Here is a 26,930-nt window from a genome sequence, read left to right as displayed (position 1 = left end):
TAATATATATCATTAAGATTTATTAATTCGTATAAAATTTAGTTAATTGGTTTTGCATTTTAGGTTTTTTTTTTTTCACTCTCTTCGTATCTAAATAATTATATATCATCCGCTTTAGACAGTTGAAATTGATGTCAAATAAGATGCCGAACATAACTGACTTCTGTGATTATTGCTAGTATTCAAGTGGGAGATATTAGATTACTGAACCAATCTCGTAACAACAATTCTTGTTTAATGGTTTGGCTCTATTCCAGAAAATGACCAAGCTTCCCTAAGTGACTTTCTCCATTACATAACAAAAGAAAGAAAAAACAATTATGAATCAAATATAAATATACATTATTTTGCTCCCCACAGTTCTCTAGTTTCCCTTGCTTAATCCAGCTCAACGCACAGATCCAGTTTTAAACATTATTCTAATTCTACATTAATGCTTTCTACTTGTTCTTTTATATCCTAAAATTCCTCGATAACTACTCTGCACATGCATCGCATGTGCCAAATGCCGATGCTGGTGCGGGTGCATGCATTTGAGTTGTCTTTCCTTTTCCATTTCCTTTGCCCGCTTATCTTCCTAGTTATATTATTTTAACCAGATTTTTTTTAAATAGATTTAGTTTATTATGTCATCCGTAGATTAAATTAATTATATGATAATATATGATTTTATTTATTAATTATTACATTTTTATTGATTGATTTATTTATTACCATTAGGAATTTATTATTAAAATTCAACTAATAAAAATACAACAATTAATAAATAAAATCATATATCATTAATTAATTAATTTAATCCACAGATTATGTGGTAAACTGAATCTATTTAAGAGTTTCTCTACTTTAACGTAATCAAAATTTAGCAACAAAAGGCTTTTCATTGAGATATATATTTTACTGTTTGAAATTATATATGAATGGCAACTTAATCATTCCTGTGAAAATACAGCAAATATTTGGTAGACTTCACTATTTAATTAATGTTCGTGCAACATTCTATCGTTAATTTTGCACGTGAAAAAATGTGTGCTAGATTTTCTTTTTCTCATTTTAGCAAAAAGTTCCGTAAGATCGTTAATCAAGTTACAGTAAAGACTTCACAAAAAGAAAAGGAAAACGGAAATTTTAATTGACCATGGCAGGAAAAAAATAGAATATTACCAAAAAACACAATTAATAATAGATCAACCAAAAAGGTCCAATTATATTGTATTACAATTTTAACAAAGTATCAATAATTACGAGTGTTAATTCAACCAATAAATGAATTTCCCCCTCAAATTTCGATTTTTATGATTGACACTCGATAGGTCAATTTTCAATGCATAAACTGAAAATTATGAATGCATTTGCGAGAAAGAAAAAAAAAAGAGTAATAAAATCGTAAGGGAGATTACTTAACTGGTAAAATTTAAAATCTCTGAATAATTTGAATTAGATGGCCGATCTTATTATTGTTCTAGCCCCTCTTCAGAACAAGTTTAATTAATCCTCGACCCTCTAAGTTATTATTTTTCTGGAATATTATGAAAGCCAAACAAGTAACTAGTTGTAGTTTTGAATTTGACTGATCGTATTATTCTCACAATCTCTAAGGAACCTTGTTCCTGAAATTGGTGGCTTGTGCATCAAGGGAAAGTTAACAGCATATTTTTGAAATTCCGCCCATTCTAATACTTCGTCCCAGTGAATTTTAGAAAATATTATTGAAGAAATGAATAAATAAAATACTCCTAATATTGTAAAAATTAACAACTTAATTGCATGTTAATTTAAATGAATATTTTATATTTTAATATATTATCAATTATTTAAAAACAATAAATATATGTCAGTAATTTATTTATAAAAAAACATAATTAAACTAGGTAAGAATTTTCTGTTGACTTAACTGGTATCTAACATTTTAAATGTATTTCTTTTGAGATGCTGCGTTTTATTTATTTAAATGTCAAAAGCTTTAGGCAGTCTCTTTTAAAAAAAATATATATATAAGTACGAAAGCATTAGCCAATCTAAGATTAAAAATGTGGCTGTCATTTTTGGAGCTATTAAAATAAACGCATTCTGCTTTTAGGGTTCATATACAAAACTTGACTTTCATTTTTATGCTATTAAAGAAAAGAATCTTTCGCTATTTTACATTGTATCCAGCAAAAAAGATAATAGGTAGAGTTAAAAACAATTAAAAGAGAGAGAAAAAAAAAGAAAGACAAATATATATATATATAATTTTGAATATCTTATTATAAAAGAATCTTAAATAAACAAGAAAAATACTGGAAATGGACAAATATGAGTCGATCTTGTTAAACATAAAGGCTTTTATCATGTTCAGCATTTAGGAAATAATTTATAAGTATACAAATTAAACAGGAGGGTACCTGTTTCTTAAGAAAAAAGTATCAACTTAACCATTTAATTGCAGAGTTTTAAAAACACATAAAGTAACATTGTATCATGTGAAGATGTTCAAATTTTTTTTGGTAAAAAGAAAAGAGGAGAGAGGGTGACCAATGACAGTAATCCTAGCTAGGCATAATCATCTAATTTTTTTTTAAAAAAATTAAATTCAAGACTTGAAATTACCTTAATTGGTTAAATGTTAAATATTAATATAAAAGATTATTATTTTTGTTTAATTTGAAGTGTAAATGTTATACGTTTGGACGTTTGACACCATAGAGTTGTATTAAATCTAGTTTGGACTTTCCTAAAATGATGATAGAAAGGAATAATATAAGGGTCTTAAATTATTTTTTATATTTTTAATTCAAGTAAATATATATAAATGAAACATAGAAATGCTAATTTTGTAGTAACTAGTTCGACAGTAGAGGAAAATAAAATGTAACTGCGGTCCAATTGTTTCTTTTTTGGTTTTAAAGACGAGAGAGAGTGTAAAATGTGGAAATATAGTTGGAGAAAGGTGGGAGATACATAGAGGTTCATTAGGTGGGAATGAGATCCATCCCTTCTCCTTGTGTCATTTTCCCAAAGATATTTGATACTGATTTCTTTCACTATTTTGCACTCTCTTTCTCCCTCCCAATTTATTTGTTCTATTTTTACAGTTATTATAACATCTCTATATTAGTGAATGATGCAATAACAAATTACAGACTTCCTTCAACTTTTAAATTAATTTAATATTTTTATTAATATGTAACTTTATTTAATATTTCTTTTAATTTATTTTTTAGACATGAATCCAAAAGAACCACTTTCACTTAAAAGTTATATTATTATAGGGTTATTATAGTTAATGCAATTAGAGAAGAAAAAGAAAAGGAAACTTGTTCAAACAACAATCAAGGCAGATCTTGAAAATTGAAATATTATATCAACATCTTCCATTTGGACTCTAACAAAGTCCTCATCTGTCATCATCACTAATCTTTACTCAAGAAATGGGAATAAACAAAAATTCCAGAAAATGCATAACTAATGTGACATGAAAGCTATTTTACCACCCATTAATTCAAAATAAATAAATTATGTACACACATTTGAGCGAGGGATGTTACAATATTATATAGGAGCTCATTTACTTTTATATTTTGAAATATTTCGGTATTAAATTCTTAATTATTTAGTTATTAAGTTTTATTTTAATTAACACTGATTAGTTTCTCAAGCCCGTGTGGATGACCTGGCATTGGACAAGGAATATTCTCAAAATGTATACTAACTCTCAAATTTTAGAGTAATGAATTATTCACTAAAATTGTATACTTAGTAATAAATTGGTTCCATTTAAATTTTAAAATTTATTTATTTAATAAATTAGTATAAATTGTTATAATATTTATTTTCCATTTAGTATATAATCATTGTTTTTTTTTTGGGTAAGAATTGTCAATAATTTGAACTTTCATCGTTAATCTTTTATCTTTTATTTTCTGTTAAAAAGAATATATGAACTAATATTAATTAATATACTTCTTATATGACTGGAATTAGATCAAAAAGTGTGGCAATCATTAAATGTTAGATAGAATTAAATACGAAAATTTCTTAATTAAAGTGGAGCACATGCTTATGTTACAGGATCCAAACACCTAATTTAATTCAATAATTCTGCCTAACTGCCCAAATAAAAAAAAAAAATTTGGTAATATGTCAACTGAACTGAGACATTGATTCCCACATTTCTCTCTTTGAAAGCAATAATCCATTAAACTACAAAAATTATGTGTACAGATGCAATTTAACATAAAGTATGAACTAATATGTACTTAGAATTCTTAATTAAAGACTGACTTCAGTATTAATTCAACTGAGCTACACTAATTAGATCATCACTTTCACAATGAAACATAATATAAAAACATGGTTGCGAAAAGGAAAGGGAAAGAGAGAGTGTATGTAGAAATATAATTCACCTGAACTGTCAAAGAGGGAAAGAAAAAGAAAGATGGATGGTGAAAGATGTATAATAATTAATTTATAAATAGTAATAATAATAAAGAAAGGGAGAGAGAAAGTGGTGTGTGGTGGGATAGAGAAAGAGAAAGTTATAGTTTAATGGATATTGGGAGGGAGAGGGGACACCACCGTATCTACAAAAATCCTAAAAATTCGATTCAGTTTGCTTTATAAAGTAAAAGTACAGATTGATTGTTAATGTAACCCTTACTCTTGTTTATTTATTTACGTTTAATTTATTAGAACTCTAATTCACACAAAACTTTAAAATGTTTTTATTATTAGGTTCATCTCCTCTTCTTATTAAGCATAAATCACAAAGGAACTCTCTTTCTTCTTCACTTGCTGCTTGCTTAATTGTATTATTATTAGGAAAAGTTCAATTCAAGCAAACAAGTTTCTCAAAGCTTTCTTACAGCTAACCCATGTTTCCTTTCTCTCTCTAAAAAGCACTTAGCTTTTGTTTTGCCTGCCTATGCTTCGCTGTTCATCTTCTTGAGTCAATCTGTTCTTTTCTTGTTAATAAGAGTTCTTCATTAGTATATTAGTATTGATTTCATTATCATAAATTAAAAACACATCTGTTTTTTTGTCATTAAAGAAATAGCCAGGGAACGTGCTCTTTTTTTCTTTTGTCTTCTTCCTCCCTCCCTCCCTCTCTCTCTCTCTCTCTCCTTTACACTTTTTTAGTCTTTAAACAATAACATAACAACATTTTCACGCTTGGTGATTAAAATGATTACTGTTATCTGCAGTTTTTAGTTTTCTTTTTCTCCTTTGGGGTCTCTTTTATTATAGAACAAAACAATCCTTGTTCATAGTGATAATAATAAAGATACACTATGTTTTTGGAATTTGGGCTGTTTTCCATCTTTTGAGAGCCATGCTTGTCTCTCTTAACAGTTGAGTAACTTCTTTTTTTAATTCAATTCAATTCTTGGTCCTTCCTTTTCAGTTCTTGAAATGGGTTTCTAGTGAAGGGGAGTGTAGATTCTATTATTTTCCAAAAGTTTTATGCTTTTCTCTTTCTGTTTTTATATATATTTTATGGTTTTTGCTTTGAATCACGTAAAACAACGCTATAGATGATAATTTACTTCTACTTGAGCTTACAGCAGCAGTAGCACCCTTTTCTTTCTATATCAGAAAAAAAGGGTACCTGAAAATTTGCCAGTCTTTTAAGGGAGCTTCCCTTGTATAAGTATACACATGTCTTTGGAGCTTGCATGTGTTCTTGGAGACTTTCTCGCTCAGATATGAACTGGGTAACAAAGGGGAAGGAAAAAGGCAACAACTTTATAGAAAGTGAAGCGATGTTGTTATTGTTCTAGTTCTTGTTCTCGTTTTTGTGTCAATTGCTATGGCTGTGAAGTTGCATCAGATCCATCACCACCACCACCATCACCACCATCACTCAGTTTCTGTGAAGGTGAGTGAGCAGCAGATGGGGACTAAAGGGAGTCACACATTTATACAAGCTCACAGAGCTTGGCTTCCGAAACTGTTGTTGCTTTGGGTCATGTTTGTAGCATTTGTTTCCTATTCAATATTCAATAACATGGATGCTCAAAATAAAGTTAGGAGAAAAGAAACGTTGAGTAGTATGTGTGATCAAAGGGCAAGAATGTTGCAAGATCAATTTAGTGTTAGTGTCAATCACGTTCATGCTCTTGCCATTCTTGTCTCCACTTTTCATTACAACAAGAACCCATCTGCAATTGACCAGGTTTGCGCCCCTTTCTTGGTCCTTGAAACCTTTATCTCTTATTTTCTTTGAATTCTTGTTGTTGTTAAGGTTCTGACTAATTGCTGAGAAATGGTGGAAGAATAAAAAAAGGGAAAGTAATTTCTAAACGCTATTTGAGTATTTATGCTTGTTTTTTTTCTTCTTCCAAACAAAATGAAGAGGAAAATAAATGAAAAATGAATTCGGAAGTTTTTAGGTGCTGCTAATTTGTTTTCAAGATGTAATTTGGTGGTTGACTTGGTCAAATATTCGCAAAGGACTAGTTTTATTTGATGATCCATGTCTTTTTTGTTCTTTATTTCTGATGTGAATGTTGCAATTGTGATTCTTGAAAAATATGTAGGAAACATTTGCTGAATACACTGCTAGAACATCATTTGAGCGGCCATTGTTGAGTGGTGTAGCATATGCACAGAGAGTGGTTAATTCAGAGAGGGAGGAATTTGAGAGCCAGCATGGATGGACAATAAAGACAATGGAGAAGGAGCCTTCACCTCTACGAGATGAGTATGCTCCGGTGATATTTTCTCAAGAAACTGTATCCTACATTGAATCTCTTGACATGATGTCAGGGGAGGTAAACCAAAATTACATAACTCATGAATTCAATCTAGTTTTCTTGTTTAAATTATTACATAATCTGTTTTTTTAATTGGGATTGAACCAGTAATATCGCCTCTGGATGTAGGAGGACAGAGAAAACATACTGAATGCTAGAGCTACAGGGAAAGCTGTTTTGACTAGCCCCTTCAGGTTGCTAAATTCCCATCATCTTGGCGTGGTGTTGACATTCCCTGTTTACAAATCCAAACTTCCTCCAAACCCCACAGTGTCACAGCGCATAGAAGCAAGTGCAGGGTAAAGAACAGGATCTTTGCATTTTATAAGTGCATGATTTTTTTTAAAAATTTAGATGCATGAAGAGTTTGTTATTTTATCATTGGGTCTCTGCTCTTGAATATAGCTTTTCAATGCCTTATTTGATCAGTTAGGATGTAATAAAATATCATAGTATACTAATTTTAGTTGTTTTCTTTAAACTATTCTATCTTCCCGCTATAATGCTGGGACCCTAAGTTTCTAAGAAGGAGAAATCATCGTATTCTGATTCCACAAGACCAACTTCATCATCTTAAGATATTTCAGCTGTTCCATTTTCATAAATCTATTTAAGAACACCGGTCAAAGATAATTCTTTATTGTTCCATGTTGTCATTAGCATGCCTTCTTATTTTATTTCAATGTCATGGGCTTGAGGCAAACCTATCCATTAACTCGAATGTTCAATTGCCTCTTAACAAATTGCTTGAGAATTGAGAGTACAAACATCCTGTGGTGGATTTTATGAATAAAGACAGTCATTCATTTCTCTAAGGGGAATTTTTTGATGTGTTAGTTTATTAATGGATTTCTACTTGAAAGCAGATATCTTGGTGGAGCCTTTGATGTTGAATCCCTTGTGGAGAATTTACTTGGACAACTTGCTGGGAATCAGGCAATATTGGTGAATGTTTATGATGTAACTAATGCCTCTGATCCATTAATCATGTATGGTGTCCAAAATCAAGATGGTGACATGTCTCTTGTTCATGAAAGCAAGCTTGATTTTGGGGACCCCTTTAGGAAGCATCAGATGATATGTAGGTAAGTATATCCAATTATTTTATCAAATTTTTCACAAGATGAAATAGTTCAGATTTTCAGCATGCAGGCATTCATATTATGGATCTATGGCAGGTACCATGAGAAGGCACCAACATCATGGACAGCACTCACTACTGCTTTCTTATTTTCTGTGATTGGTTTGTTAGTGGGTTACATCTTATATGGAGCAGCAAATCATATTGTAAAGGTTGAGGATGATTTTCACGAAATGCAGGAGCTGAAAGTCCGAGCAGAAGCTGCTGATGTTGCCAAATCCCAGGTACTTGTTTAAACCTGTTCTAATAATTTCATACCTCATTTTGGAGTTATAACATCTTTTACCTACATTTCTTGCCGACAGTTTCTAGCTACTGTATCTCATGAAATCAGAACTCCTATGAATGGAATCCTTGGTAAGTGTAGGATCTATCTTCTCTTTTGGAGTTAAGCCTGTTCTAGATGGTTGTACCTTCAAAATTAGCTATGTATCTATGATTGCAGGAATGCTTGCTTTGCTCCTGGATACTGATTTAAGTTCAACACAGAGGGATTATGCTCAAACTGCTCAAGCCTGTGGAAAGGCATTGATAGCATTGATCAATGAGGTGCTTGACCGGGCAAAGATTGAAGCTGGCAAATTAGAGCTTGAAGCCGTCCCTTTTGACCTACGTTCCATATTAGATGATGTTCTTTCTTTGTTCTCTGAGAAGTCTAGACACAAAGGTATTGAGGTAAGTAATGAAGCCAAATGAGTTGTATTTTCTCTTACTGGCTGAAACTATTGCCCTTTATTGGACATGAATTTGCTCAAGTTGCTGCTCTATCAAAACTGACATTTGTTTCTCTTTCCTGGGGACTTGATGTCAATGGATGTGGAATTCGTGATATGTTGTCTGATTGTGTGATCCCAAATTGTCTGTGCCAAAAATTCTGGAAGCACAGCTGGCTGTTTTTGTTTCTGACAAAGTTCCAGAAATTGTTCTGGGGGATCCAGGGAGATTTAGACAGATCATTACAAATCTCGTTGGGAACTCTGTTAAGGTCAGTGCATCACTGAATTGCTCACGAAGTCACAACTTGTTATCCATTTACTTATTAGTATACTGTGCAATGAATCAGTAAGATTTACAGTTTCAACCAGCTGCTTTTTGAAATTCAATTGCCTTACTCTAGGTACATAGTTGTCTACAAAATCGTACTTAAAAAGATTAATGTTGTTTTTCTAATTGTTTGACAGTTCACTGAACGAGGGCACATATTTGTCAAAGTTCATCTAGATGAAAATGCTAAGGCAACAGCATTTGCAAAAGCTGACAGTTGTTTGAATGGAGGATCCAGCGATGTGATTGTATCTGATTCTTGTCAGTTCAAGACTTTAAGTGGTTTTGAAGCTGCTGATGATCGAAACGGTTGGGAAGCTTTTAAACATTTAGTTGCTGATGAAGATTTTCAATCTAATGGCTCATTGAATGTGCTGACCACTAATGATGCCTGTGAGAATGTTACTTTGGTGGTATCTGTGGAGGATACAGGTATTGGTATCCCCTTGCATGCGCAGGATCGTGTTTTCATGCCCTTCATGCAGGCTGACAGTTCAACTTCGAGAAATTATGGAGGAACTGGTATTGGTTTGAGCATCAGTAAATGTCTGGTTGAGCTTATGGGTGGCCATATAAGCTTTGTTAGCCGGCCTCAGGTTGGAAGTACATTTTCATTCACTGCTGCTTTTGGGAGATGCAAGAAAAATAAATTTAACAAAATGGAAAAGCGTAATTCTGAAGATCTTCCTTCTAGCTTTAGAGGATTGAAAGCAATAGTAGTTGATGGCAAACCAGTTAGAGCTGCTGTAACTACATACCATTTGAAGAGGCTTGGTATCTTGGCTGAAGTTGCAAGTAGTCTCAAGGTGGCTGCTTTTACCTGTGCGAAAAACGGTTCTCTGAAATCTAGGTAAGTTCTTCCAATTGATTTATCCATGTTCATATAATTGGAAAGTTATCAAAAGCTTTTTTCTGCTTCCTGGTAATTTTCACTTATGCTTCTTCAAAATAGGATGTCCAATACTTATGTTTGGATTAGCTCTAAAGAATTCCTTCATTAAGCTAGGGAGAGTGGCCTCTCATTGCTCCCAAAAATTGCTGTACCAAGAGAAACTAACTTTTATCTTAATTAACCCTAGCCTTGAAGCCACTTTAAAGAGTATACATCTTTGCCCGACAAAAATATTGTTATTTTTATCCTGTTACTGATATTCCTAAACCGGGTGGAAGGGAGGAATCTACATAACCAACTTTGCTTTATCCTGTTAGAAATATAGATTTAAGATCTATTTAGGTATTTTTTTTGTCTACATTTATGCTAAGAACAGACTGCAGAGTCTGTGAGCCACCTTACACCTATCCTTCCTACAAGATAAAAAGAAAATTGATTTCTTGAGAAATCAATAGAATAAAATCTATCCTTCTATCATACAACTCCTGCGTTTAAATATTTTTTTGAGAACTTGAATTACATGATACCATATATTTAGTTGCACTACTTTGTTTTAAATGACAGCAGTGCCCAGCCGGATATAATTCTAGTGGAGAAGGACTCTTGGATTTCTGGGGAAGATGGTGGTTCAAGTGTATGGCTGCTGGAACGGAAACAGAATGGACATGTCTTTAAATTGCCTAAGATGATACTTCTTGCTACAAACATCAGTAGTGATGAATTTAATAAAGCAAAGGCAGCAGGTTTTGCGGATACCGTGATCATGAAACCTCTGAGGGCAAGTATGGTGGGTGCATGTCTTCAACAGGTGATGGGAATGGGGAAGACAAGACCTCAAGGGAAAGATGTACCTAATGGATCTTCTTTCCTTCAAAGTCTACTCTATGGAAAGAAAATTCTAGTAGTTGATGACAATATGGTAAACCGCAGAGTTGCGGCAGGGGCTCTAAAAAAGTTTGGAGCTAATGTAGAATGTGCTGACAGCGGCAAAGCAGCACTAAAATTGCTTCAACTACCACATAGTTTTGATGCATGCTTTATGGACATTCAAATGCCAGAAATGGATGGGTAAGATTTAGGGGTTTGTCTATAGATTCTTAAATGCCTATTCTTCAATAGTTATCATATCCTATTCCTTGAAAGCTAAACTTTGTTGTTTCCCTTGATCAAGTTTTTGTTTGTGTTGATGAATATTCTTAGGACCCCGTAATTTTGTCACATAAAGTTCATGCATGCATGTGCATTTTTAGTTTTTGTTTTGTTGGTGAACTATATCTCCTGCAAGTTTTTGATTGAATGACTCTGATCAAAATGAGCTCGGAGAATCTTGAATCACCACTCAGTCTTATTCTCGCATTATCTTATGCATGCCTAAAAAGATTGATTGCATGGCATTTAGAAGCATTATACTGTGCGATTACGATACAGTTTATATAACTTCATTTATTTATTTAATTTTTTTTTCCTACTTCCAGGTTTGAGGCAACCCGTCGAATCCGGCAGATGGAGAGCCAAGCAAATGAACAAATAAATGGTCAATCCATGGCAGAAGGAGGAGCTGCTAGAAAGGGAGAGTGGCATGTGCCGATACTAGCCATGACAGCTGATGTGATACATGCCACATATGATGAGTGCCTGAAGTCTGGAATGGATGGATACGTATCAAAGCCCTTTGAGGAAGAAAATCTCTATCAGGCAGTAGCCAAGTTCTTCAAAGCCAAGCCCATATCAGACTCATAACCTGATTTCCCTTGCCTCCTGCAAACCAAGCAAATCTAAATTAGAGTTTTATTGGGTTGAGGTGGTACCGGCAATTTTCAATCATCTGCTGGTGCAGTATGGTGATGGACAATGGTTTCCTTGGCATTTTCATGATTCTTGATCAATGGTGATCACAGGTTTGGGCGAGTATTACTAACCAACTTTATATTAACTTTGACTAGAATCAGAGTATGTGTATACTACTACTACTACTGAAGGAGCCTCCATCCCCACTCCTGTATAGATCCTAGAAGAGGGAGGAAGCAAAGATGTAAATCTCATAATTCTTTTTTGTTACTTCTTGAAGAAAGGGTCTGCACACCTTGATCTGTATTATTATCTGTTCTACAAGACTTTATCAATGAGGATTTTGATACCAGAACCTAATCCCGAGCGAAATACACGCGCACATTTCCCACTGGAGTCTCTCGTAGATGATATGACTGATTGTTTTGCTTCACTCAAGAGTAGAGGATGTAAAAACCTTCTCCAAAAAGGGCTCTGCGATTATCATTTTAGAATGCATGTTATGGCAATTTATTGTCAATCAAATCTTGTATTCAGCAACGCACTTCAAATCAAGAATCTAGTGAATGTTGGATGTACCTGTGAATTTTGGTCCTGCTTAGATTTCAATTATATTGCAGCTGGAGGCTTGATTTGCGGCTATACCCGTTAATTTCTTGTACGCTACTCTCTGTTGCACAAACAATATTAGGAATAAAAAACAAACTTGTAACTTGTTGATTAATGTAATTGCAAAAGGGGCAATTGAGTGCTTATATACGTACTATATTTTTCTATCAACAATGTAATCAGTATGTCAATTTAAAAGCTAGATAATGTTTTCTGATAAGAATTTTAGGAAAAGGAAATTTTTTTTAGTACACTTAAGAGACTGGAATTTAAAAATTGCTTAAGACTTTTGACAGTTTTTTTGAAAAGGAAGAATATCTTAAAAACGCTAATATAGTGTTTGGTTGAAATTTATAAAATTTATTTATGAATTTAAAATTTATATGTTTTAAATAGAGTAAAAATTAATTTAGTATTTTACATAATCAAATTTATGCAGAATTTATTATAGCTAAATTAAATTCTACCAAAAATAGATAGAATTCTCAAATAAATTTCACATTAGTAAGTCAATACATTCCATAACACTAAAATATTTCTTTCAACTTTATCATTTGTATTTTATTTTCTCTATCACATCTTTTTTATTAGAGAAAATGAATTTTTTATGAATTTCAATCAAACATAGCATAAATATATATTTTTGCTTCTAAATTTTGGTCGTTTAGTCAATTCATTCTCACACTTTAACTTTTGAACTTTATACTGCTTGAATTTATTTTATTATATTATTTTAAATTTTGATATATGCCTTTATTCATCACATTTATGTCTAATGCCCGAAGGTATTTAAATATTGCTCAAAAAAATAAAATTCATGCATATGTTAGGTTGAATTGAAAATTAAAGGTATTTAGATATTTTAAAAAAAAATTCAAGTGTTTATTAGATTAAATAAAAAAATTAAAATATTAAATTTACAGATTAATTCAAATTCAGACATATAAATATGTTTTTAGCCGTACTTAAAATGTGGCCACCAAATAAAATTGAACCTCAAAATTCACAAAGATCTAAAAAGGACGACGGGGTGTAGGTGAAAAAATAAACAAGAATATTAGATGCTTGCTTAAGAAGCTGGCCCTAATTTAAACCCGCGCGTGGCAGTTTCAATGTAGAATGCACGAATGAGAGAAATTTGCCTAAATGCATATTTAGATATCAAATTTTATCAATTTGATCATTTTAATACTTTAACTTTTGATAGATATTTGTATTTATTTTTTGTAATATTTAAACATTTTTTGATAAGTGATTTTATTCTATGTATTGCATATAAATGTATAATGTTATCAAAAAAATAAAACTCATGTGTTTGTTACGTTAAATCAAAAATTAAAGGTAAATTAAAATAAAATTCAAGTGTTTATGTGATTAAATTAAAGGTTAAAATGCTAGAGTGACTAAATGATCAAAAACTAAGTATTTAAATATGCATTCTACCAACAAATTTTAGGGTAAGGATATGAACATACACAAATGTATATTTAGGGTAAGGATAGCAAATTACAGAAGGAGAATTCGTTCACAGAATGCAAAATAGCCCAATTCCCAACGTCAATAAGGGGTAAGGTGACAAGGGATATCGGCATGCAAAGGATTTTAATTCATTCATTGATTGAAAGAGTTTCAGTATTTCGAACTTTTCTTTCCCTAATTGGAGGTCCAATAATCTTGGTCTAGACAATATAGGTTTTTCTTTTTTTCTTTTTTAACTCATGTTCTTCTAAGGAAAAATACGAGCAACCGTAACAATTAATTGTTACAATTTTGTCCAAATGCTATAAGTTTATATAAATTTAGTTATTATCTTTTTAATGACTAAACTTCATATGTTTCTACTCCAATTACCAAACTTTATCATTACTCCCGAGTATCCTTTCTTTCTTTTTCTTTTTCTTTTTTGTTTGAAAGGAATAATACCATTAAAGCTACAGCATCCCCTGCAAATCTGCCAGGACAAGATGTTGAATACAAGAGGGGCCATCTGCCATCCTCAAACAAAATTGCTTCAGTCTCACTATCCAGAGCAAGTTTTGTAGAGAGCATTAGCCACCTGATTACATTCCCTAAATAAAGATAAACTTGAAAGCACTAAGGGAATCCTGAGGAATCATAGCAGATATGTCTGAAACAATTGCTGCAGCTTCAGAATAATCATCTTCCTGGTTGCAAATGGAATTCACAACCTGGAGGGAATCAGACTAGTCAATATGTGGCTGCAAGCCATGATTCAAAGCAACCGAGAGTCCCCATTTAATTGCCAAGGCTTCGGCAACATTAACAGGCATAACTTGGTTGATAGGACATGAGCGAGCAAGCTTCACAACTCCCCTATGATCACGCAACACCATGCCCAAGTGTCCTTTCTACTACTATGCTTTGGCTTCATGTAAAGAAGAAATAGAAATGGCCCCATATGTTATTTTCTATTATCGACCCCGAGTCCAACTGCGGTTTACCTGTTTTTCATTTTTATGCACAGAATACAAATAATTTTTTTGTGCCACTAACTATAGGTCATAATCTAAATGAGTAGATGATATTAAAAGTATATATATGACATTTTATTGTTGGCAGCTTTGAAGGCCACAAGGAAATTTAACGAGTAAAATTGACAACTTATTAATAATACAAACGGAAGAAGGCCAAAGCCTTGGCTTCATTCATCCTTATTTGTATTTCAAGTTATTTTCTTAAAGAAAGCAGAGAATTTGCAGCCAAGTAAATATGCCAACATCAGATAATCCAAATGGCATTCTCATCCTTTGTATTATGTATCCAAATGTACAAAGACGTTGATTTCCCTGATTAAAAAAAAAGAGGGTCTTTTCTTTTCTCTTTTTATTAATGTTTTTGGAGGCCAAATGATAGAGAACTATAGAGCAAGAATAGTCGTCTTATTAGGTTTTACTTCTTATAAGAAAAAGTACCAGACATGCCCTAATTCACGTCCATCCAAATAGACGCATACGCTCGTTTCTCACAGCAGAACTTGCATGATTGGAAAAGGATAAATTAAGGAGTCATCCTAAAATAAAGAAATGTTTTTAGTTAATACCTATGACTCAATTGGCCAGTAAAATCTCCCAACTACTGATACAGTTCATTAATAATTCCTAATTCCTTATGTTAGAAAATATTATTTAAGCCGAGCCTATATGAAAATGGAAAATTGGAAACTGTTGGAGTTGGCTTTGTGAGACTATGAGTTCATTGGGAATATAATTGAAAAAATCACAAATGGGTGTTTTACTTTTTATTTTTTTAATTATTTTTTATTTGATCAAATATTTAAATATATTAAAAATATTTAAAATGGTTTTTTTAGCCGCTTTTACAGATTAAAGTGTTTATTTGAATTCTTTTTTTATTTTTCTTACTTTTATCCATTTTTATAAATTTCATTATTTTTCAAAAGATTAAAGAGAAAAATAAAATTATCATTCATTCAAAATTAAAAATAATTAAATATCATTTATTTATTTTTTACTTCCGTGCATTCATTTTAAAAAATAAAAATAAAATATATTTTTTCACCTTAAAACAATAAGAGGAAAAGGAGAAAGATATCAAGTGTTCTTTTAGAAATAAAATAACAATGAATAAAATAAAAAAAATAAAAAAAAAATTAATTCAATATTTTTTTTAGTGCTAAAAGGGAATTTGATAGAAAATAGGAAAAAGACAAAAAAAATTGTAAGTAAAGATAAATAAGGATATTTAGATTATTTTATGTATAAAATAAAATAAATTATTATTTAACTTATAAAACCTATAAGAGACATCATAATATTTATAAATTAACAAATTTAGATACTTGATTAAAAAAAATATTCAAATACTAAAATTAAAAAATTAAAACACTAAATTTGTAATTATTCTAATATAATTCGAGCTTAGATAAAATGGAAAATGAGACTTACCTTAGCGGGAATATGAGTTTATTTGAAATCTTTTTCTTTGTTTTTTTTTTTTTTTTTGGTAAAATTAGGAAATGATGAAGCGGTACATGTAGAATAGCATTTTTTTTGTCAGTTTTGATTGGATTACTTTATGACTATCTTAGAAATAATCTGCTCGTGTTTTTTCTTTTAATCTGATACTAATATGCTTTTCGGGTTTTCAATATGAATGAAAATGAAATCTTTGTGTCTTTGAATAAAATAAGATTATAGTTCTTTTATATGGAATATGTGATGATGTTCCAATGTGAATTAAAAGAAAAGAATTAATTACAGAAAATTAAGCAAGCATGCATAGTGGCTTCATACATCTATAAATAGCAGCCATTTTATGTAGTTAACCAAACAATTCCTATCCCTTCTTAATTAACTAAATAAACTCTAGTGATGGCAACACTCAACCATATTCGTATTTTCTCCATAATGATTCCAGTGTTAGTACTCTTCTGCTTCTTTCCAAAAGAAGCTGTGGCAGACGAAGGAACTGCTACTTTCTACACTCCTCCATATACCCGTAAGCCCTCCATGATCCCTCAGAGTTCACCCCGATTAGGGTTTCTTATTTATTTAGTGAAACTGCTTATCTTTTGCTTATAAACCGAGCGAATATTGGACTAAATAATTATATAGTCAGGTTAAATCAGTGCGTATACAATCTTTCTTATATTTCTTTACATAATAAAAAAATCCCAGTTAGTTGGATTCTTTGGAGTCGCATTTATTTTACTGGGTTCCGACGCTCCGGATAAAACCAAAAAGAAAAAACCCTCACTTATTAGAATTTATTACAGTTCTCTTCAATTTCCTTCTTCTAAAAGTAGTGGTTTAATTATTCATTCTTTTTTCTTTTTGATCGAGTGGTGGATGCAGCCTCTTCTTGTTATGGGAATTCAAATGAAGGTGTGATGATAGCAGCAGCAAGTGATGCAATTTGGGACAACAGAGCTGCTTGTGGTAGAAAATATAGGGTCACATGCTTGGGTGCAACCAACAACGGTGATCCTCATCCCTGCAATGGTAACTCTGTTGCTGTAAAAATTGTGGACTATTGCCCCTCACCAGGTTGTCAGGGTACTATTGATTTATCTCAAGAAGCTTTTGCATCCATCGCCAATCCTGATGCTGGAAAAATTAAAATAGCCTACAAACTGTAAGCAACATTTTCTCTATAGCTTCATGATAAGTTATATTTACATATCTATCTATGAATTTTTTTGTATTCTGAGATGTCGCCAATTTAATATAACTATATTAATATTTATTGTAGTCTCTAATTAAGCTCAAATTTGTGTTGTTTTTATGAAGTGTGTGAAGTGACATGCAGAAGGATCTAACATTGGGTGGAAATAAAACTTGTTGATGTTGTAATTTGCCAACTTGGTGCAAATGAAGTATAAATTGAATAAGATGTTTTCATATTTAAATATTATGAATAAAGATGGGTAACTCTTAATCATTTGCTCCTCTTTATGAAAAAAAACCTCACTTGATTTCTTCTTTTGCCTTTGCTTGGATAAGAGTGTTACAAGGCAAGTAACCATCATATATATATAATATACAACTCTGAAAAAGGAAAAGAAAAAAATAAACAAACAAACATCATCATATAATATCTCAATCAATATTTTATCCAAGTGGGAACATAGAAAGGAGAAAAAAGAAAAAGAAAGAAACACTATCATATAATAAACACTATCTGGATCAATATTTTACCCAAGTGGAATATAGAAAAGGAAAAAAAGAAAAGAAACACTGTTAATAAATCGACAAGGTTCCACCCAAGTGGAGCATCAATAGTATTTTTTTTCTTTCATTTTTCTCATTAGTAATTGTATTTCTTCACTTAGATTATCATTTCGAGGGTTACTAATTCTTAGGTAATTGAGAGGTAGATATGTATCATATATTGTCTCCAAATGCTTAGTTATGTATAATACTACTTTCAACGCAGGAGCATGATTATTGGGTTTGAGACACAATTATGTACCAAACTTAATTAATATCTGCCAATACAATCAAATTATATATATTTCTTCGTATTAGGGAGGAGAAACCTATTTGGGACAGTCAATTGGGTTTGGTCATGGGCTTTGAATCTGACTTTAGTCTCCAAACCATTCAACAAAAAGCCCTTTTGGATGCAATCTGTCTCCTAATTAAAGCCCTTCAGGATCCAAGATCTCTGTAGTATAAGCAATGGCAGGTGATGATAGATGTTGGGGAACTGCCAGATGATGATGATGGTCGACAAGCTGGGATTGCACGTGTCACAATGTGTATGAAGAAGGAAATTGTGGAGACATGGTAGGTGCTTGCAGTCGAAAGAGGCATGCTTTCCAAGTGTTCTATAAGTTTTATTTATTTAATTATTTTTGTTAAATTAGGATCTGAAAATTAAACTTGTGACCTTGTATCCTAAACATAAGATGACTCCAGTCTATATTTTAATCAATAGACCAACTAATTCGATATAATTCAATCCAAATCAAAAATTCTAGTTTCACTATTTGGTTTTGGTTATGATTTGAAAGTATAAAAAATTATAAAAAATTAAATTGAACTGAATATTAAAAACTTAATTTTTATTATTTTTATTATAGTATATAGAATTAATATAAAAAATATTACTTCGATAAATTACTATGAAGTATAAAATTCAATACATAAGATGAAACCTACTTTCTATTATTTTTTAGAGTTTTTAGTTTACTATAATATTTTTTACATAATAAAACGTAATTTTTAATTTAATAAATCTAAATTTTTATGGATTCTTTTCACATGTAATTATAAATAATTTAGTTTTTATGAGATATAAAAATACATATATAATTAATTAATAAAAACAGATCAAACTAATTATTCAATTTGAAGTTAAATAGATATTGTTTAAATAAGTTTTTAATAATTTAGTTTGTATTTAATTTAAATTATTCATAAATTGAGCAAATTAGTTTGATTAGAATTCTTTTTATGAATTGACCATATTGAACTATAAACACTCATATAGGAGACTAACAAATGAGAAACTAGTATATTATTAGTTAAAAAGGGCAATATATTTAAAAGAAAAAAAAAATAACTAATGCAATATGAAAATTTTGAAAAAGTATTAGTATTTTTCATTTTCATTACCAATCATAGAAAAATAATATAAAAAAGCCAATCATAAAAATATTAAAATAATAAAAAAGATAAATCTCATAGGACAGATATTCCTGTACTCCATGACCCATAGTATTTCCAAAAATTCTAGCGGATGGACATAGAAATAAGAGTTAGAAATGATTAACAAATAATAAAAGGGTTACAGAGAGACCAAAAATAAAGCTGTGAATATCAGATGGTTCAGTCCCCAATTAATAGTGTCAGATATTTTCTGAACAATTATGCCAAAATTACCTTATAGATATTAATGTAAAACATCCCTTAACTTAACTCATTCTCTCCTCTCTTCTATTTTAATAAAAAATAAATAAAAACCTGTCCTTTTATGGAAACAAAATATTTTTCCAATTTGCAGTCCTAATCAAACCCAATCAGAAAAAGGGATCCAAATTGACATTTTATTTTATTTGAAACAGGCGGTTATTATTGGACTTAGTTTTAGGTGTATCTCATTAATTTAGTTTATTTTTTAAAATAAAATTTTATTATTTACTCTAACCTCAATTATTTGGTTTAAATATAAATTTATTAACAGTATTAATGAATTTAAATATAAATTACTAATAATATAATTCTTGAAATACTAAAATATTATAAAAAAAATATGCCAACAAATTAAATAACAATATCAAATTTTATAGTTTTCACTTTATTATGATTAGAAGATTATAACTTAATAAAAGTGAAATTTGTTTTTATTTAAATTAAGATTAAAACCCCTTTTATAATTATATAGAAACTATTCTTATATAAAGTATAACTATAAAACAAGTTGTATTATGCATTACAATCTAATGAATTATTATTAGCAGCTCTTTATTTGATTTGTTCATGTGAAACCTACAAAACATAGAAGAACGTGATTGCAGTCATAAGAATAGATTGAGGAATGCAATAATCCTAGAATCAATATTTTTTTTTTTGGACAACATAGCGCTTGATTTATCAAGCAATTTAGACTTTAATTAGGATTTGAAATTTGATAATTAATTACAGTCCATTCAAATACATCAACTTAACAACCAAATTTGTACTTTATATAGTATTTGTTTATATTTGGTATTTGCATGTGGACTAAATTTTAAGTACATGCATATCTTTTCAAATGACTTACAGTGGCACGAAACTAATGCATGAATTTCCATACGCCACAATTCTTACTTTTATCATATATTTTGAATGAAATTTTCTTCATTGTGGGTATATAACTCTTATTCTTAATTGATATTTTTTAATTGTTACAAAATGTAAACTATATAATAATTTTTAAATATTTAAAATAAAGAAATTAAAATATTTCCATTTTAAGTGGATTTTCCCCCTGAATTTATTAATTAAAAGAGAAATAGAAAACTCAAAATCCATGGCTTAGGGACGTCAATGGCAGTACAGTTATCGTAATGGCCAAGCCAGGAGGAGCAGATAGAGAAATAATAGTAGTTTCCATTTCCAACACCAAAGCAAAGCTAGCCAACTTATTTATATATTTATTTCATTTTCTTAAACTGGACCCGCCTGCCACGCTGGAGGACCCCACACGTAAGTGCCAACTGTTTCCCTCTTTTTTTTCTTTTTCTTTTTTATTACCAAGTTTCCCTCTTTCTTCATTACACGGACCAAATAAATTTCAAAAGACATTATAAAACACAAAAATAAAATTTCCGATTAAAAAAATAAAATAAAAACACTAATCCTCTCTCTCTCTCTCTCTCTCTCCAATCCACGGCGATTTTGATAAAGCCACCTTATTACACACTTTTCTGTCTCTCTACCTCTATATCCGCCGCTCCTTCTACAAATCTTCCACTGATTTTGTCTCTGTTATTACGCTCGCTTCTTCCTCGCGCAAAACCTTAGGAAAGAGAAGGGAAAAGAAAAAACAGGACGACTTGTTTTCTTCTCTCTCCCCTCTACTTAGAAGTTCCAAACTTTACTCTCTACTCCAAAAGTTTCAAACTTTACCTCACTGTCTCTCGTTTTCCTGAGAGAGTTTTCACAAAATGAAGAAACGCCATCCGGGTGTTTCTTTAATTCCCTTTTTCTTTATGGGTTTTCTCTCTCTTGCAAATTCTCAACAAAATGGTGACGCTTCAGTGATGTTAAAACTCAAAGAAAGTCTAGGCAACCCATCATTTTGGTCTGGTTCGGATCCGTGTAATGATAAATGGGATCATGTTACATGTGATTCCAGTAACCGGGTTACCGATATCCAAATCGGAAGGCAAAATTTAGTGGGTACTTTACCTCCGGAGCTTTCAAAGCTTACAGCTTTAAAAAGACTCGAGGTGATGTTTAATAATTTATCTGGTCCTGTGCCCAGTCTTTCTGGGTTAAGTTCATTGCAAGTTGTTCTTTTGCATAATAATGAGTTTTCTTCATTTCCTTCTGATTTCTTCAATGGGTTAAATTCTATTACTACTGTGAGTCTTGATTATAATCCTTTTACACCTTGGGAAATCCCTGTTAGTCTTACAAATGCTTCGACTTTGAAGGAGTTTTCTGCTAATAAGGCTAGTATAACTGGCAAAATTCCTGACTTTTTTAATAATGATGTGTTTCCTGGATTGGAAAGTTTGCATTTGGCTATGAATTCTTTAGAGGGGGAATTACCAGGGAGTTTTTCAAGGTCTCCTACGATTACTTCACTTTGGCTCAATGGGCAAAGACTCAATGGTACTATTTCTGTGTTGCAAAACATGACTGGTTTGACTGAGATTTGGTTACATATGAATCAGTTCACTGGTCCTTTACCGGAGTTTAATGATTTTAATGGATTGCAGAAATTGAGTTTGAGAGATAATAGATTCACTGGTATCGTTCCAGAATCACTAGTAAAGCTACCAACTCTTTCTGTTGTCAATTTGACCAACAATCTGCTTCAGGGACCAACACCAGAGTTTCCTGATTCAGTTAGAGTGGATATGACTTCTGAATCAAATAGATTTTGCACACCTAATCCAGGTGTTGCTTGTGATCATCGTGTTGAGGTTCTTTTATCCATTGTGAAAGATTTTGGTTACCCTGCTAATTTAGCTGACAATTGGGAAGGAAATGACCCTTGTGCACAATGGAAGGGGATTACATGTTCACCCGGTGGAAATATTACAGTTATCAACTTTCAGGGTATGGGCCTTACTGGTACAATTTCTCCAAATTTTTCTTTGATTCCTTCATTGCAAAAATTGATTTTGGCAAATAATTCTCTTAATGGTACAATACCATCTGAGCTTACAACCATGCCTAGTCTTTCTTTGTTAAATGTTGCGAATAATCAGCTTTACGGTAAGTTACCTAGTTTCAAACAAGTGCAAGTGATTACTGATGGAAACCCTGATATTGGAAAGGATACTAGTAGCTCTATTCCCCCTGGTTCAACTCCTGGGAGCACCCCTTCTGGTAAACCTGGAGGTGGTAGTAATTCAGATGCAACTGGCAATAAGAATTCTAGTACAGGAAAGATTATTGGCTCTGTAGTTGGTGCTGTTTGTGGTTTATGTGTGGTCGGGTTGGGTGTGTTTTTCTATAGTAGGAAACAAAAACGATATAGTAAAGTGCAGAGTCCAAATATGATGGTTATTCATCCTCGCCACTCTGGGAATCAGGATGCAGTGAAGATCACAGTTGCTGAATCAAGTACCGTTGGTAGGGCTGAGAGCTGCACTGATAGTAGTGGACCTAGTGACATTCACGTGGTTGAGGCTGGAAATATGGTGATCTCAATCCAAGTTTTGAGAAATGTGACTAATGATTTCAGCGAGGACAATATACTAGGAAGAGGGGGTTTTGGAACTGTTTACAAGGGAGAATTGCATGATGGGACAAAGATTGCAGTGAAGAGAATGGAATCAGGAGTATTGAGTGAAAAGGGTCTAGCAGAGTTCACGTCTGAGATTGCAGTGCTCAATAAGGTCCGACATCGCCACTTGGTTGCACTTCTTGGATATTGCTTGGATGGAAATGAGAGGCTTCTAGTTTATGAGTATATGCCTCAGGGGACTCTGAGCAAATTTCTCTTCAACTGGAAGGAAGAGGGGGTGAAACCACTTGATTGGACTAGAAGATTGACCATTGCCTTGGATGTTGCAAGAGGTGTTGAATATCTACATGGACTGGCCCATCAAAGTTTTATTCACAGAGATCTGAAGCCATCCAACATTCTTCTTGGAGATGATTTGCGGGCTAAAGTTGCAGATTTTGGACTGGTTCGTCTTGCTCCAGAAGGGAAAGCATCAATTGAAACAAGATTAGCTGGAACCTTTGGATATCTCGCACCAGAATATGCAGGTAAACATCATTGTATACAGAATGTTTAAAAGAGAAGAGAAACTGAGTAAGGTTTGTGACATAACCCATATCAATAGACAAACTTCACGTTTTGCGTAGTAATACAAAAAGGAGAGGGAAAGGACACAACTACTTATTGAAACTTGAAATGATAGTGTTCTTTTTTCATGCAGGTTTTTTACTGTTAATGCATGGCATAACTGATTCTACTAGCAGTATCAAAAAACAAGTTGTCTCTTTATTAGGAGATAACTGTTCACTTTTTTAAGCCTGAAAATTTCTAGATTTAGGAATGTATTAGAAATTATCATTGAGAAAGCGAATTATGAAAACCCAACATTGGCAGTGCTCATGAGTCATAGTCCACATGCATATTTCAGTTTTCTCCCCTGCATTCTTTATTCAATATGTTCTATAACTTATTGTTATTTTGAGTACAAAACACTGGTAACCGTGAAATTTTTTTTGTCTCCCAGCTTAAGATGAGCTTTAACGTGCTTAACTGGAACATTCTTATTTATTTGCAGTAACTGGACGAGTTACTACTAAAGTTGATGTGTTTAGCTTTGGTGTTATACTAATGGAGATGATCACCGGCAGAAGAGCGCTTGATGATAGCCAGCCTGAGGATAGCATGCACCTCGTTACTTGGTTTCGAAGGATGCACATCAACAAGGATACATTCCGTAAGAGTATTGACCCAACAATTGATCTTGACGAGGAAACTCTTGCCAGCATTAGCACAGTTGCTGAGCTAGCCGGCCATTGTACAGCAAGAGAACCCTACCAGAGGCCTGACATGGGTCACGTGGTCAATGTTCTTTCATCTCTTGTTGAGCTTTGGAGACCGGCAGAACCTGATTCTGATGACATATATGGGATCGACCTTGAAATGACCTTGCCTCAGGCACTCAAGAAGTGGCAAGCATTTGAGGGAGGCAATGTTGATGGGTCTTCGTCATTTGCTACTAGTACAGATAATACCCAGACCAGTATACCTACTCGGCCATCGGGCTTTGCAGACTCATTCACATCAGCAGATGGACGATAAACGAAGACAAGAAAAGTTGGAGATATGATGATCATGCTTCCAATCGGTTTGTTTTGTTTATTCCTTCTGCTGCTGGTTGTTCTTGTAAGGTTTGGGCTCTCTATGGATGTTTTGCCCTTGCTCTCTTCCTCCCTTGTAGGTGAAAAAAGTTCTTTTATTTTTCTTCTGTCGTCAAGTGGCTAGAAGTTGCAAATAGGTAGATACTCTTTAAGAATGAGATTATCTTTATATGTCCTCTTTTCCATTTTCATCTTCTTTTTTCCTTTTTCTTTACATGTCTCCTTGATATCTGATTTGCATTTTAGTTCAGCTTCCCTATTGCTCTACAAGATACCTAGCATAAAGCTTTGGCATTGGAACCAATGGTTGGTCAGAATTTTATTTCATTCTAAAAACCTATGTATGACATATGAACATTTATTCTATACTCTATTTAATTTAATCAAGTTCTCTCATTATCCCTTAATCCCAGAGATCATTATACGTTGATCTGATTTTTTTTTTTTTTTTTGTATGGTTTGCTTTACTTGCATGTGCCTGTATTGCTAATAATGCCTAATGATGAAAGTGCAGGTGGCTCGGCCTATGCATGTGAAGTCCAACTTATTTGCCATTTCATGATTACTTGCATTATGACTGGTCTTAGCAGATAATATCAGGGTCCCACATTAATGATGTGGATTAAGCAAGTCAACCACTCTCTGGTCCATGCTCCATCAGAATGGTATCATCAATTCTCATATTAAAGAAATATCTTTTAACAGTGGTTTAGGCGGAGCGGCTGATGTAAACAGATTGAGACTTAAATGACAAATATAAAACAACTCATCCTTACCCCACGAATGGATGACAAGGGATGTCCCCTTCTTTTTTTAATTTTTCTTTGTTTCCAGAATGACACATTGAGATGCCACATGTAGGACAGGGAGTGGCTATTCTTTTATATTATATGGTTGCCAGCTGCTAGTCTTTTGTTGCCTACCACATTGAATATTATCCACTTTCAGACAGGCAGGGACTACGTGGGTACACCTTTCATGTCTTATTCTTAGTGGTTTCATTAGTTTACACCTTTCCTTAATTAAGTAATATTTGTTGACTCATTTAAGTCAATTAGTATTCTCTGTTAATTGCCCTTTTAAGCCGGATTTTCCGGCTCAATCTCTGGTATCCTTTTGGAAATTATTTCATAAACAAATGTGTGGGTTAGCCAATCAAGTTTTTACAATAATCATTCTAACAGATTACCTACAATTGGAAATGCTCAGACGCATCTTTCATTTTTCTTTTTCGTCCCTCGTTTAAATAAGTCACGGCCACCATTCGATGTTGATATATTTTATTTATTTATATTGGAAAAAAGAAAACACTAAGGGAATTAATGTGGGGTGCCCATTAGCCAAAGTTACATATGCTCTGTAACTGTAACTTTTATATATATATATATATATATATATATATATATATATATATATAAAAGTGGAGTAGAATGCCATTCTAATGATTACTCACATAGAACTCAAAGGCAGGATAAATCCTTAAGCTAAGACCGTATAGAGGCACCTTTGCCATGAGAGGTCTTTGTGCTCTTTGGATTCTTATAAGTTAGTCCTTTTGAATCATAGAAGAGCGATCGTGCTGTGAAATGAATAAATTTCATGTGGAATGGATCGAGAAGAAGAGATAAAGAATTTAGAAAGCCATAAGAAGTAAGAAGAATATTTTATTGATAGATGAAAGGAAAACTTGCCTCCCTCCATTACTCTCGACTTCTCTTTATATAGAGAAGTCTAAATACAACAAGACACAAAAGATAAGGTGGGAATCTTATCTTTTACACATGTCTTCCTGAGAAGAAAAGATGAGATTTCCCACTGACAAAAGGATAAGACCTATTTTCTAATAATACATATCACATGCAAAAAAGTAAAAATAATACACCTAATAAGACGAAAAAGATGAAATTGAAATCTCATCTTTTTATTACATTGTGAATTATTGAGGAGAAAGATAGTCTTTATGGCCAGCTCACAAACCACTGTCATCGCCAGCTCATAAACCACTATCATTATCCATAGGTTGAGAATCTTGCATAATGACATCTTTAATGGAGTGTTCAGTCCATAGATGTCCATTGTAAGTGCAGACAAGTGGTGTAGAAACATCGGTCCTTTCTAAATCATTTCTTAGTCATAGAGTGAGCTTTAAATCTCTTGTTATTGGTGGAGGAGCAAGATGTAAGGGCATTTCA

General features: G+C 32.4%; 3 protein-coding genes across 5 annotated transcripts; all 3 read left to right on the top strand.

Annotated features, from left to right (window-relative positions):
• The first annotated feature begins 4,758 nt into the window (after window positions 1–4,758).
• Window positions 4,759–12,368, top strand: LOC8272302 (histidine kinase 4). Of its 2 annotated transcripts, none has more exons than XM_015724406.3 (11): window positions 4,759–6,157; window positions 6,522–6,755; window positions 6,867–7,036; window positions 7,604–7,822; window positions 7,916–8,102; window positions 8,184–8,235; window positions 8,324–8,553; window positions 8,765–8,863; window positions 9,060–9,772; window positions 10,379–10,882; window positions 11,290–12,368. In XM_015724406.3, exons 1-11 carry the CDS (start codon window positions 5,792–5,794, stop codon window positions 11,552–11,554), a joined length of 3,039 nt encoding a protein of 1,012 aa, XP_015579892.1. In that variant the 5' UTR covers window positions 4,759–5,791; the 3' UTR covers window positions 11,555–12,368. The 2 variants fall into 2 exon arrangements, with proteins under 2 accessions (XP_015579892.1, XP_002527541.1); XM_002527495.4 differs by having other exon boundaries at window positions 4,764–6,157; window positions 10,382–10,882.
• Window positions 12,369–16,045: 3,677 nt separating this feature from the next.
• On the top strand, window positions 16,046–18,661 carry LOC8272300 (EG45-like domain containing protein). 2 transcript variants are annotated; one of them, XM_048374790.1, is made up of 3 exons: window positions 16,046–16,690; window positions 17,047–17,326; window positions 18,220–18,661. In XM_048374790.1, the coding sequence occupies exons 1-3, from the start codon at window positions 16,564–16,566 to the stop codon at window positions 18,362–18,364; spliced, it is 552 nt and encodes a 183-aa protein (XP_048230747.1). In that variant the 5' UTR covers window positions 16,046–16,563; the 3' UTR covers window positions 18,365–18,661. The 2 variants fall into 2 exon arrangements, with proteins under 2 accessions (XP_048230747.1, XP_002527539.2); XM_002527493.3 differs by lacking the exon at window positions 18,220–18,661 and adding an exon at window positions 17,482–18,198 and having other exon boundaries at window positions 16,122–16,690.
• A 2,311-nt stretch (window positions 18,662–20,972) lies between these two features.
• LOC8272299 (receptor protein kinase TMK1) lies at window positions 20,973–25,145 on the top strand. Its single transcript, XM_002527492.4, has 2 exons — window positions 20,973–23,628; window positions 24,156–25,145. The coding sequence occupies exons 1-2, from the start codon at window positions 21,345–21,347 to the stop codon at window positions 24,677–24,679; spliced, it is 2,808 nt and encodes a 935-aa protein (XP_002527538.1). The 5' UTR covers window positions 20,973–21,344; the 3' UTR covers window positions 24,680–25,145.
• The last annotated feature ends 1,785 nt before the right edge of the window (window positions 25,146–26,930 follow it).

The sequence above is a fragment of the Ricinus communis genome, chromosome 5, assembly GCF_019578655.1.
Source record: "Ricinus communis isolate WT05 ecotype wild-type chromosome 5, ASM1957865v1, whole genome shotgun sequence".
NCBI lineage: Eukaryota > Viridiplantae > Streptophyta > Magnoliopsida > Malpighiales > Euphorbiaceae > Ricinus > Ricinus communis.
Note: the sequence above shows the minus strand (reverse complement) of the source record. Positions and strands in the feature narration are given on the sequence as shown.